The sequence below is a fragment of the Rhinatrema bivittatum genome, chromosome 4 (assembly GCF_901001135.1).
Source record: "Rhinatrema bivittatum chromosome 4, aRhiBiv1.1, whole genome shotgun sequence".
Taxonomy (NCBI): domain Eukaryota; kingdom Metazoa; phylum Chordata; class Amphibia; order Gymnophiona; family Rhinatrematidae; genus Rhinatrema; species Rhinatrema bivittatum.
In genome coordinates, this window is record NC_042618.1 from 53,871,493 (window position 1) to 53,885,755 (window position 14,263).

Genomic DNA, 14,263 nt, shown 5'->3' on the forward strand with positions numbered 1-14,263 from the left:
GTTAGTTCTTCCAAGTAGAAGGGTAGAGGTTGCAGGCAGCGACACAGGGAATATGGGCCCTCGAGGAGCGAGTACCGGTTTCCTGATAGCACCTGAAAGAAGCAAAGAGGCCCCTGTTAGAGACCCCGAAGGGTAGTAAGAGTTCCAGAAAGCACTGGAGTGGCAGAGTAGCTTAGGAACGGAGAGCGAATCCCATCCGTAAGAATCCTGTTGCTAACTCAATGAGCTAGCAAATACTGTAGGCAGATATATCTGGAAGTCGTGACGTCAGTACAGGGGGACGCCCCTGAGGATCGCGCCATCGTAGAGTTAAAGATGAGGGCGGCGTGCGCACGTGCGCCCTAGAGGTACCTTGAAGGAGAATGGCGGGAGGCACTACCAAAGCCGCTCCGGGGACATTGGAGAGAATGGCAAGCAGACGCCGCGGCGGCCATCAATCCAAGGTGAGCGGGAGGAGCCAAAAGTAGAGAGAGGTAGGCGGGGTGAAGCCGTCGAAGACCGATGGATGCAACACTCATTCAGTCAAGATCCCATTCATTTTTTATTTTTTGCAGGATGGGTTGATTAAGGGATTGGCCCTTATTTCCTTGAAGGTACAGGTGGTGGCTCTTGCCTGTTTCTGAGGTCAAGTGAATGGTGGACCCTTGTCAGCCCATCCGGAGTGGCCTGATTCGTAAAAAGGGTGAAGTATCTTCATCCTCCCTTACGGTTAGCAGTGCCCTTGTGGAGTCTTAATCTGGTTTTGGATTTTTGGTGAGTCCCACCTTTCGACCACTGCATAGCCTCTCCTTGAGATTACTTACTTTGAAGATGGTGTTTCTTCTGGCAATTTGGTTCTGCATGTAGGGTTTCTGAACTGCAGGCCTTGTCTTGCCAAGAACCATTTCTGCAAGTGACTCCGGGGGCGATACAGCTGTGAACTGTTCTGTGTTTTTTTGCCAAACGTGGTCTCAGATTTTCACTTGAATCAATTTCCCTGCTGACTCTGGACAGGGAGAGAGATTGCGGATGAATATCACCTGTTATGGTTATTGGATGTGGTGGTTAAATACAGCCATTAGATTGCATGTTCCACAAAGAAATTTCCGTTCTGCAAATAAGGGCTTTACTATCCTTACCCTCTGTTCACTCAGCACATTTGAACCAAGTTAGGGAGAGAGCATTATCATTGGCAGGATCCAAAATCTGGAACACGCTGCCAACTATTCTGAGACTTGAGACCAATTTTAGAAAGTTTAAGCGTGATTTAAAAACATTGTTTTTTTAGCGAGGCATACGCAGTTTGAGCTTAGTGTGCTTCTATGCTTCTATTCCATATTTATGCGTTTTACTGTTTTAGCCTGCTTCGATTGTTTCTAATGTTTATTTTTATTTGTCTTTTATCCCTTTGTTTTTTAATAGTATACTGTTACGCCTTAATTTTATGTTTAATGGTAGTTATTATTTACAAGTGTCATTTTATGAATTTTCTTATTCTATTATTTTCTACAGTGTTTATGAATTTTTAGGCCTTATTTTTTATGTTTACTTTTAGTGATTACTTTTAACAGTTCTTATTTTATGTATAAGAATGTTATGACTGCATTTATTATTGAATTATTGATTGTTCTTACTTTTTACTGTGTTGTAAACCATTACAATGGCTTGTCTTAGTGATGGTATATAAAACCTAATAAATAAATAAATGTCAAGAGGCATTTGGAAGTTTCTAAACCTCTCCAGAAGACGACTGTTTATACTCCACGGTAGGAATAAACAGGGTGAGCTGGCGTTGTGGCTACAATAGCCCACTGGATTAAGGAGGTAATCATGGCCGCGTATGTGGAGGCTGAGCAGCCATTCCCTAGTCAGCTGAGGGCTCATTCCACTAGAGCTCAGGCAATGTCATGGGTGGAGATTAGATTGTTGTCTCCCATCGAGATTTGCTGAGCTGCAACGTGGTCCTCCTTACACACTTTTCCCAGGCCATTACCACCTGGATGTGCAGGCCTGGGAGGATGCAGCCTTCATGCGTATGGTGTTGATCAGACCGTAGGCAGCCTTCCACCCTGTTCGGGAGTAGCTTTGGGTACATCCCATTGGTGTGGATTAACCTGCCTGAATGCTAAGAAAGGAGAAATTACTGCTTACCTGATAATTTCCTTTTCTTTAATGAGAACAGGTTAATCCATCTTCCTGCCCTTGGCTGCTGATTGGCTGCGTTTCCGGGGATTGCTGGTAAGTGTCAGATCCGGTCCCTAGATTAGTGATAAAACATCCTTTGTCTGAGCTCAGTGTTTTCCTGTTAACTGAGTGCTTGAATGGTTGTCTGTTAATAGTTATGTTCATGTATTTAGCTGTCCACAGTTGGTTTTGCAGAGAATACTGGCGAGCTGATGTCAGTGCGGGGGTATATATACCTTGACGTTAGTTTTTATCCATCTCCATCTGCTGGTAGAGTTGCATAACCCACTGGTGTGGATTAACCTGTTTTCATTAAAGAAAAGGAAATTATCAGGTAAGTAGAAATTTCTCTTTCTTTTGCTTTTCTTTACTTTTTCTTAATCATTGTCTTATCTTAGGAAATGCTCCAATCTCTTGTCCTGTATATTTGTCTTATTATAGTGTAGCTCTGTTGAGCAGGGAGTGTCTTTTTTGTGTTTGTACAGCACTGCATATGTTCTGTAGCACTATAGAAATGAGTAGTAGTAGTAGTAGTAGCAGCGGCATCCCCAGTACTTCTGGAGAGCAGAAAACCTGATCCAGGAATCAAATCGAGGACTCTCCATATGGCAGTGCACAGTGCTGCTATTGGGCCAGCCTGTGGAGTTGGATGGACAGACTAGATAGCCTATTTATTCTTTTTCTGCCATGTTTCTCTTTTTCTGTATTACTTCTTAGAATAAACTCATATGTAAACCTTTTATGATATGTAATTGAATTCCTTCTCTGTTTCTTATCCAGTATCCATGTTTTTTTTATAAATGAGGTCATGCACTGCATTTACAGATTGTAATGGAGCTCAACAGAGCTACACTATAATAAGACAAATATACAGGACAAGAGATTAAACTGGTCTTTGACCTAATTTTGTAGGCACATTTAGTCAACACACTGATTCTGCAGAGTCTGACGGTAATACACATTTGCTTCTTGCCATAACCTGTTACTCTGTTAGTATTAATTTCAAATAATTGAGAAAACATAGACCAAAGAAATAATAGTAGCCGATAGGTTGTACTGCCGTAAACCGTAGTCCACATAGATATTTTTCAGTTGTTTGAAGGAAACAACTTATTTGATTCCCTAGACTGATACACTCTTGTTTTTCACAGGGCTATTGTGGCACTAGTCTACAATGTATTAAAGGCATTTATGGAAATGAACAGCACCTTGTTTGATGAGCTGACAGCCACTTACAAGTCAGATCGTCAGCGGTAACTTTTTAAAGCTTTTTTGTCAGCTGTGCAAAATGCTACTGTTTTTATGTTCAGCTTTTATTTGATTTTTATATCTTCTTAACTGATTGCCTTGCATGTATTTTCTGCCTGCTTATTAGTCTTGTCTTTGCAAGATAGTAGATGAAATCATGAAATAATTAGTGAGCCATGGTAATGTCAGTGGCTCATCTGAGAGCTGTACCTGTTGAAGATATCTGCAAAGCGGCAACTTGATCGTCAGTGTGCACCTTCATGGTCAATTTATCAGACAGTTTTGTGTGACCTGTTAGCCCAGTAGTCTGTTCACCTCTGTGGGATCTAGGTTGTTTGTTGAGTAAATGCTCTGCTGCAACCCTCAGTTTTGGACTACCCACATGTCATGGCTAATTCAGCCCTGCTTTGTCGATGGAGAAAACAAGTTTGCTTACCATAAACGGTGTTCTCCATAGACAGTAGGATGAAAAATGCAAAATACCCACCCACCTCCTGGAGAGTAAACTACTTCTCTAGACTTAGCTCTATTATTGACAAAAGGACCATATGAGGCAATGCCTGCATGGGAAGTCTCTCACATGCTCAGTAGAGAAAACACTCTATAAACTTAGAGAGAAGGGTAATAAGTTTGGCATCATTGGATGATGTCACCAATGTGTCATGGCTAATTTATCCTGCTGTTTATGGAGAACACTATTTACGGTAAGAAAGCTTGCTATACACCAGTTAGAAGTGATATACAGAAATGAGCAAGTATGTTTGAAATGGTTTGAAGAGTTTTGAAAGTATAGCACCTATGATAATGTTGACTTAAATACTAATAACGCAGAATAAACCAGATGAGATGCATGGGGTAAAGTCTGGAATCATCTGAATGTTTAATCTTTGTTTGTTCTCTTCTTGGTTTGCCAACCTATGAGATCCCTTCAGGTCTTAGTAAACCAAAATGGAGTACAGGCTGAATAGGATCGGTATGAAGCCATCATTGTATTGATAAATAGAATATTAAAATAAATAGACACACATCTTCCTAATTATTTCCTGTCTTCAATAATATATCAAGCCTGGTTTACCCCAGTAACTATCTATGCACATCCCATGCTTTCTGGGATTCCCCACCATATCTTTCATTGGCATACAGAAATGTTTCCCTTTGTTTGTCCTGAGCAGAGTTGAAAGAGGCTGAAATTTGTTGTTAAAGCTTCGGTATGTTGCACTCTGACAGACCTAAATACAAAAGGTCCTTTGCAACAAATTCAAAGCAAATATTCAATGAGGAAAATCTTAGGAAGAGTTATCTTTGCCAGAGGAGGCAGTGTGCCTTGTGCCCGAACCCAATCCTGTAGATTGGTAGCAAAAGATAAGCTGAAACAAGAGAACACAAATGTTAGGACTCATGGATGTAATGAGTAAAAACAGCTATAAAATTACAAATGTCATTGCATTTGCCAATCTGCCAGAGATTTAGTAAACCTTAGCAGTCATATAGCATTTTGTTCCCCGCGAAGCAGCACAACCATAAGTTCATTTCCTCATTTTCATAACATTTTGCTTGTGTGCTACTATTAATTTGGTCTGTAGCATGCTGTTTACGTGAATCATATTTTTGTGCTGTACAAGTCAAAGGAGTGTTTGGGCTAATTCTACTGGTGATGTGTGGGTCCCCCTCGCCCACTCCACCCCAATAAGATGGATAAATCAGACTTTCCATCTACAACAGGAGTCCCCTTCTGCTCACTAGAGATCTCAACAAGCCTAGCATTATGGAACTTGTGTACTATAAATAAATGACGGAACCCTTCAGCATTTGAATAGCAATGACTTGAATGCTTGAAAGTAAATATTCCCCTTCACCTTCTCTCTCTTTTCCTCTGACACTTCAATGTCATAATTTCCAACCAGCAGAGGGAACATGCAGGAAGTTATGGGCTGTCTTGTTTCCTGCAGGCAAATAGGAAATATTTAGTTTGACCTTTCTTTTTCTTTATTAAATCAAGTGCAACACCGCTGTTTAGTATAACCACATCACACAGACCTTGTCTGTATTTAAAAAAAAAAAAAAAAAATTGTACCTTTCATTGAAACAAATGTCACTTTGAAAATAGCATGATTTATGCCTTTTTAGGATTTTGGAATTTATGTGCTTCAGGAATCGAAGTGCCTTTCCTGGATGCATGCAAGCCACCTCCTAGGGTTATCTGTTCCTAGTGTGTGCTATTTCCAAATCACAATTGTAAATTACTTTACAAACAAATTTGTCGCCTGAAAATCATAAAACTAAAAATAGTACTGTGCATACAGTTGTGTTCATACGTTTACATACACCTGGGAGAATTTGTAAGATGAGTGATCAGACAAACCACGTCTGCTGTTTTTAATGTATTTCAAATTAAAACGATTATGCATCACAGAATAGCACAATCATTAAACAAACCATAACAATAAGGGAAATAATAAAATGGTCTTGTTCAAAAGTTTACATACCCTTGACTGTTTGGGCTGATATACACTCAGGTTGACACACACAGATTGAGATGGCAGTGAAGGGTAGGTATCTACACCTGTGCCTTGTTTGATTGTAATTAGTGTCTGATTATAAAGAGTCAATGAGTTCTTAGCTCTTGACAAACCCTTGTGCATTTCATTTAGGGCTGCACTGATTTTGGTGGTTACTGAAGCAGGGTGAAAGGAAAAGAACTGTCAAAGGATCTACAAGCAAAAGTAGTTCAACTTTATAAATCAGGAAAAGAATAAAAAGATATCCAAAAATTTGAAAATCCCAATCAGTACTGTTCAAACTCTGATCAAGAAGTAGAAAATTATGGGTTCTTTTAATACCAAGGTAGTCCAAAAAAAAGATTTGAGACACAACTGCCAGGAAAATTTGGCAGGATGCAAAGAAAAACCCACAAGCAGCTTCTACTGAAATACAGGCTTCTCTGAAACAAAGTGGTGTGAGTGTTTCAGCATGGACAATAAGGAGATACTTGAACAAAATGGGCTGCATGGTAGAGTTGCCAGAAAAAAGCCATTGTTGCATGAACACAACAAAAGAGTCACATTTACAATATGCTAAACAGCACCTAGAGAAGCCTCAAAACTTCTGGAACAAAATAATTTGGAGTGATGAGACCAAATTGAACTTTATGGTCACAACCATAAACGCTATGAAGATAAGCACACCATCCTTATCATGAAGCATGGAGATGGATCTCTGTGGTTTTGGGGATGTGCAAGCTACAGCAGCACAGGGAATTTAGTCAAAATTGATGGCAGGATGAATTTGCATTCATCAGCCAAAAAGCTATGCATGGGGTGCACTTGGATTTTCCAACATGAGCATGATCCGAAATATAAGGCTGAGTCGACCCTTCAGTGGCTGCAGAGGAAGAAAGTGAAGGTTCTGGAGTGGCCATCACAGTCTCATGACCTCAACACCATTCTCTTTGGTGAAAACTCAAATATGCAGTTCATGCTGGACACCAAAAACTTTACAGGATCTAGAGGAATGGCAGCTTTACCACATGAGAAAATAAAGGGCCTCATTCACAACTATCACAAAAAACTGCAAGCCGTCATTGATGCAAAAGGGGGCAATACATGATATTAAGAACCAAGGGTAATGTAAACTTTTGAACAGGACCATTTTATTATTTCCCTTGTTGTTATGGTTTGTTTAATGATTATGCTATTCTGTGATGCATAATAGTTAAATCTGAAACACATTAAAAATAGTAGATATGTTTTGCTGATCCTTCATGTTTTCTTAAAATCCTACACATCTTACAAATTCAGCAAGAGGTTTGTAAACTTATCAGCACAACTGTATGTCAGGAAGCCCTTCATTATTGACGTGTTGTATGATTTGTGTGGAGGTGCTGTTTTAAAGAGCTGTTATTGTAGTGCATTGCATATTGTCTCATTTCTTTAACCCAGGGGTACTCAATCTGGCCCTTGAGGCCCCCCACCAGCTGGGCTTTCAGGATATCTCTAATGAATATACATGAGATTTATTTGCATGTACTACCTCATATGTATGCAAATATTTCTCATGCATATTCATTAGAGATATCCTGAAAACACAACTGGCTGGGGGGGAACCCAGAAACCAGTTTGAGCACCTTCTTTAATGAACCATTTAGGATTACTTCTGATGGGGATAATTTTCAAAAGTATGTGGGCATATGCAAAATTCACGGGTACTTCGCCCCACGGATTTTACACCAGTCCTCAAAGACAGGGTACCCCTGTACTTTCCATTTGAAAATTGCATGGGCTAAAAAACACCCAAAGATATTTGCACCTGCTTTTTCTATGGGTACTTTTTCCCTGAAAATAACTTATCTAGTTTTGAAAATATCAAACTGTGATATTGTTTCCCTGACCAATCCAGCTTTCTGGCCCACCTTTAGACTAGGGGGCTTCCAAGGGTAAAAGTACATGCATTGTTGATCCCAGCAAATTTCCGACAGCCGATTTATATGCGTAAATGGCTTTTGAAATATGCCCTCCATATTAGATTGGACATACAAAGTGATACTCTGATCAGAAACATCCTATTGCTGTTTGGGAATACATTCAGTCATTTAAAGAATGAATAAATGTAAGAGGAATGGGTTTACTATTTTTTTAGGCATTGGTAAATAAATGGTCATAAAACAACTAAGTCTAACTTTTCATCCCCCTCTCTCTAAAATATGCCCATTTTCAGCCAAATTTAGGCTCCCAAGTTTTCAGCTGTGAATTTACTTAAATTTGGAGCCTAGCAAATCTAGAAGCTGAAGTTTAGGCATGCAACCCTAGTAAATTTTCAATTTAGAAGCCTAACTCCAAAAGTTAGCAGCATAAACCCTTTGAAAATTGGCTATAGTGCTCATCCTAAAGCTAAATCTAATCTTCATGATTAAAAAACTTATTTGAAATTACATTTGCGTGATGGATTGGATTGAGGTTTCCTAGTCTTGCAAATCTGAGGTCTAATTATTATGTTACACTGCCAGGCTGACTACTGACTTGTCTTTTTTGTTTTGTTTCTGTGAATTGGATATTTATTAGTTAAGTCATACAACATTTTTAAATTATTTTATTCTTCATCCAGCCAGACTAGTCTAAATGCATAGATTATGTCCACCAACCAGCAGATGGAGACATAGATTACTAAGCTTACTGATATCACCTTACATATGCTCCTGTTCTGCCTTCAATCTGCCAGTATTCTCCATTTCCAGCAGATGGTAGGAGAGCATGTCCCATGCTCTGAAATGAAGCCTAGTTAGGCTGTTTGAAAGGATTAGCTTGGAAGGGCAACATCTGCAGTGAAAGTCTTGTGCTCCCTTTTCCTGTTGAGCATGGCTTTAGACTAGGGGGCTTCCATGGGTTTGGTTTGCACTCCATGTTTCATTCTGTGTTGCCTTGTTTCCTCCCATTTCCCTCCCTTCCCTTTCCTCTGTTCTCTGAGCGGACCTCCTTAAAAAAAAAAAAAAAAAAAAGCAATAAAGAATTCTGGGTTTCAGATTTTTCCTTTGCCTTGTTAATTTTCATAAAGTTAAAAAAAAACAAAAAAAAAACAAAACTTCTGCACAGAACAAGGTTTCCTTTCTGGAGGCTCAGTGTTGTTCAGTGATTCAGACAGTATCGCAGTGAATAAAAAAAAAAAAAAAAAAAAAGCACGCTTTTTTCTTTTTTTTTTTTTTTAAACATCCCTGGAGTGTTGTTCTCTCTGAGGACAGGCAGGATAGCAGTCTTCACACAAGGGTGAGGTCATCCAGTGGAATCCAGCACGGATATTTGATTTCAAAGATTCTAGAGCTTTTAGCATATTCTACTGAGTATGTGCAGCTGTAGTTGCCTCCTCACTCTTTTTTTTTTTTTTTTTTTTTTTAACTGCGGAGCGTGTAAAACAGTAGTTGCCTCCCTGCCTCCTCACTCTTTTTTTTTTTAATCTGCAGAGCCTGTAAAACACGGTTCTTTGTTCTCTCCCTCACAGCTACTGAAGTGAAATTTCTGGAACTGCAGAAGCTATTTTTCTAGCAGGGCCCTGCATGTTTTTGTTTTTTTCCTTATTTACCTTTTGGCAGTTTGTCTTTATTTTGATTTTTTTTCCCCTTTTTCAAAATTCTCTTCCATCTTCATGGCGGTCCTAGTGCCACATGTGACCTGGTAGAGGTTTCTTTTCTAATAAATAATGCTGTGCCCTCAGCTTGTTCATGTTGTCCTCTCCTTCAATTTGTCTGTTTTTTGGTGCCTTTCTCGGTGCCTAGTAAGACCTGCAGTCTGTATGTGGTCTGGTTAGGCTTCTAGTTTGGGGACTAGCTTGAATTCCCATCCAGGCAGGAATTCCATGAAGTTTTGTCTGCTGGGCATCGACGGAGGCTCAGACAGCAAAGGAATCCAGGACTGGAACGTTCCTTTGGAGAAGAGAGCTCATCATCCCCACATTCCTGCATTCCTGGGAACTAGTCTCTATGAGTCGAAGTTAATATTCACCTCTGGTGCCCTGGATGGCATAGTCTCCTCCTGCTTGTCAGCTTTCTCTGGCAGAGCAGTTTCCTTGGAAGTGAGTGTGTGCATGAGCCTGGGCAATCAGCTGTACTTCTGTGCCATGTCTGACATCAATTGTCTGTGCATGTCTGTGTGCTAGAGCACTGGTGGTCAGATGCTGAGTATGTAGCCTGGAGCTAAATCCACTCAACATCAGCACCATTGGTGGCATCGAGGATGCCATCAAGAGTCATATGTGCCATTGATGCTGTCGTGCGCCATCGACAGTGTAGACGACACCATTGAGTGCCAGGGAGACATGTCAAGTGCTATGGCTGCCAATTTATTTATTTATTTATTTATTCACTTTTTATATGCCAGTATTCTTGGAGACTTCATATCAGCACTGACAAGGGCATCGGCACTATCGAGTGCTTCAGGAAATATAAGGTGCAATTGATGCTGTTGGGCGCCACTGATGTTGTCAAGTGCTGGGAGTGCTGTTGATGCCCTTGAGACAGTGGAGCACTACAGGAAGTTGAGGCCACTGGGTACCAGGTGGGCATCTATGCAACTGAGCGCTGTGAGTGCCGATGGATGCTACTAAGGCTATCTGGTCCATGAAGTGCCATTGCTCCATGGACATCAATGTCGCAGTTGACACCACAGGCACTGTCAGCGCCATTGATGTTGTGGCTGATGCCAGGGCCATTTTCCACCATTTTCCACCATTTTCCACCATTGAACTCAGTAGGCACTTAAGGGGCATCAACAATGTCAAGCACCATCACCATGCGAGTCATAGGGTGCCTTACAACCATGTCGAGCCACCCAGGCTAAGCATGCCAGTCGCTGCCACAGGGCATCATCCAGTACCATCATGGGCGCTGCTGCACACTTTACAATGATCAGCTCCTTTGCAGAACCCAGGCTGGTGATATGACGTCAGGCACATATGTGCCGCCAATGGCAAGATGGAGCACCGCTGCACGGCAAGGCACCGCAGTTGCAGTGCTGAGGTTAAGTGCAGGGGTACCACTGTTACTTTGTGCTTTCTGGTGTGTGTGTGTCATCTTGTGACAGAAGGCATCACAGGCTGGTACCAAAGTCGCTAGTGCACTGAGATGTGTCTAGTCTTTCGGGTGAGAATGAGCTCTTGTTTACTCAGGGGGTGCCTATTTGTAGTAGGTACCGGGACTGTAGTATTGGGATACCTCCCACTTGGGGAGGGGAGAGACCTTCACAGATCCCCTCACATATTGGCTTATGATTTGGATCCCCTTTACTGCAAAACTCCCAGGGCGCATAACATTGCAGTTCTTTGTTCTTGTGGGACTATGCGTCTTGATGGCATAACATTCGATTGGCCATGAATCAAAGCAGCTCCTTGCAGGTTCCTTGCAGGGGAGCTGGGGGGAGAGGAGCAGTGAGAGCTGGCTAGATTGCTTTTACTGGTGTCCCTACGCCTGAAAGCCCTGGATGTCCGTAGTGTTCAACTGTTTGGCCACCAATGACTTGCTCTGTCACCAATAGAATGCTGTGGTGAGAAGGGTCATCTTCGCTCTATCTCTCCATAGGTTGGTGACTGTTTCCCACTCATGTACAGAGAGTAGGAGGTTCCGGGATCAGGGCTTTCCTGCCCAGACCCTAATAGTCCTCAAAAAATGAACTACAATAGTAAGAAAAATTATATACTAGAAAAATAATCTATACCGTCATTATATTTTTACAATAAATTATTGCAAAAACATTTGACCATCGTATCTTGGCACTTAGACAACATGGAGTAATCCAATGACTTATGCCCAATATTGTGCTCTCTGGGGTAATTATTGGTCATGAGTGGTGCAAAACTACATTGCTAATATCCAATTATTTAAAGAATTTTTTTATGCAAATAAAACTTCATTCAGAGCCACATTCTGTGGTCAGATCCAAGAACATGGTACATAAATTTAAAAAATCAGTCCTTGCAAGCAGGAGTACTTGGAATAGTTAATGCAAACAATAATTACATATCTCATTAATGCAATGTCCAATGTCTGGCTTAACTCAAAAAGGAGTTAGCGTATGCATAATCGGAGCGCCAACATGACACTATAGCATTTCAAAGTTTTTCTTCAACAGGGGGGTCTCGGTGTTAGATAGCCATTCTTAAAATCATCCTGATGGAAGGGCCATCTGTTTAAACCTGGTTACGAGAATTTTCATTGTTGAAATGAAATGCTGCTGTCTTCTGTTAGAATGGAAAAAGTATATGTTATATCTTGATGATTTTAAAATGCCTGTGCAGGAAGCTTAACAAACTATTTACATTAAAATGGAGATGTCATATCACAGAGAAATCAATGGGAGGACTGGTAAATGCAGCTAGCTGCAACAGCTATTTTAAAAGATAAAGTGCAGAAGTGCAGCTGTCAATCAAATCATGTAAACAGACAAACTGGCAAGACAAAAACAAGCATGATGGAAATAAAACTATAAAATATACCAGTAGATTGTCATTGAGGCCCAAAGGTACAGTAGACTGCAAAATAAAAATTCAAAAATGTTCCTTCTTATTCAAAAGTGACTCCAGAATTGACCATTTCAGATAGTTAAAGCAGTGATCCAGGTCCAAACAATGTTGGACTATAGGTACATGAATTACACAGGTGTTGAGTCGGTTGCGATATTCTCTGAGCCGTATTCTGATGGAGAAAATAATATGATTAATATACCATTTGGAGCAAGGTCAAATCAAAGGGGTAGATTTTATAAAAGTACGCTGGATTTTATAAGATACGCACATAGCCTCGCATATCTTATAAAATCCGGGGTCGGCGCGCACAAGGGGGTGCACATTTGTGCAACCTGCGTGTGCTGAGCCCAGCACGCGCTGCCTGTTCCCTCCGAGGCCGCTCCGAAATCGGAGCGGCCTCGGAGGGAACTTTCCTTCTGCCTCCCCTCACCTTCCCCTCCCTAACCCACCCCCCCGGCTCTATCTAAACCCCCCCTACCTTTGTTGGCAGATTTACGCCTGCGCGTGCCAGCAGGCTGCTGGCGCGCCATCACCCAACCCGGGGGCTGGTCTGGAGGCCTTGACCACGCCCCCGGGCCGGTGCCACGCCCCCGGACCCACCCCCGAAACGCCGCATCACTCGTGGCACGCCCCTCCATGCAAGCCCCGGGACTTATGCGCGCCGCCGAGCCTATGCAAAATAGGCTTGGCGCGCACAGGGGGGTTTTGGGGTAGGTTTTCGGGGGGTACGTGCGTATCGTACGTGCGTACCCCTTTGAAAATCTACCCCAAAGTGTATATCACATTTGTGGAATTGCAGTCAGTACATTGGTGCTGGTATATGGTACATCCTATATGCAGATGTTGCCTTGACAAACCTGAGATGGTAGACCCACACATATCACATTGATTGCAAGGATAGTGATCAGGTAAAAAGGTATCAAGTGTAGAAGACTGTGGAACGGTTGCTCCCACAATGCGTTCTCAGATATTCAGACCACAGGTGTAAGACATGATAGATGGTTCCTGGAATACTTTGTGGAAACTCAATATATTCCACTGTCTTCTGATTGACCGAGCAGTCTTAGCGGCCATATTGGAGTACCACATAACATAAACAAGACAGTCCATATTGGGTTTGGATTTGTATTCTAGTAACTGGTCACGATCAGAGAACTGCACTCTCTGTTTGGCTTGTTTGATGGATTTCTGGGGAGGTCCTCTGGCCCTAAAGCGGTGAGTAAGATCTGAAGATAGATGAAAGTCTATGGTATCTGAACAGATTTGTCGAAGCCGTAGAAACTAGCTGATCGGTCTGGAATGGTGGCTCTCAAAATGAAGCAGGTTATTACGTTCAGTGATTTTCCTGTGCAGGGAAGTAATCAGCTGGGTGTTCTGATAGCTTTTCTGGACATATTGATCAATTATCTATTCAAGATTGTAGCTCAAAGTGAACCTTGGATTAGAGTCCTGTTGGTTTAACCATGAGGGAAATACTAGAAAATGGGCTTCTGTACTGGTCCATATGAAGAATGTCATCTATACAACAACTTCAGTATGAGATATATTGAAAAAAGGAGACCATATACACTTGTTCCTCAAACCGTGAGATGTAAAGATTAGCTACGTCTGGGGCCACAGGTGAGCCCATGATGATGCCATGTGTTTGATAATAATCATGTACCTATAGTCCAACATTGTTTGGACCTGGACCACTGCTTTAACAATCTGAAATGGTCAATTTTAGAGCAAGTATCTGTGTCCCCACAGGGAAGCAGTGTTAGTCACTTTTGAATAAGAAGGAACATTTTGATAATAGTCAGACATGAAAATAAAGTAATAGTCACACAATATGAGTTTTGCCAGCATC

General features: G+C 41.4%; 1 protein-coding gene across 6 annotated transcripts in view; it reads left to right on the top strand.

Annotated features, from left to right (window-relative positions):
- PPP2R5E (protein phosphatase 2 regulatory subunit B'epsilon) overlaps nt 1–14,263 on the top strand; it is a 261,379-nt gene that overhangs the window by 231,556 nt on the left and 15,560 nt on the right. For all 6 annotated transcript variants that reach the window (XM_029598137.1, XM_029598136.1, XM_029598133.1 and 3 more), the window contains one exon: nt 3,315–3,416. In XM_029598137.1, coding sequence (XP_029453997.1) covers nt 3,315–3,416 — 102 coding nt within the window. The remainder of the gene's footprint in view (nt 1–3,314; nt 3,417–14,263) is intronic.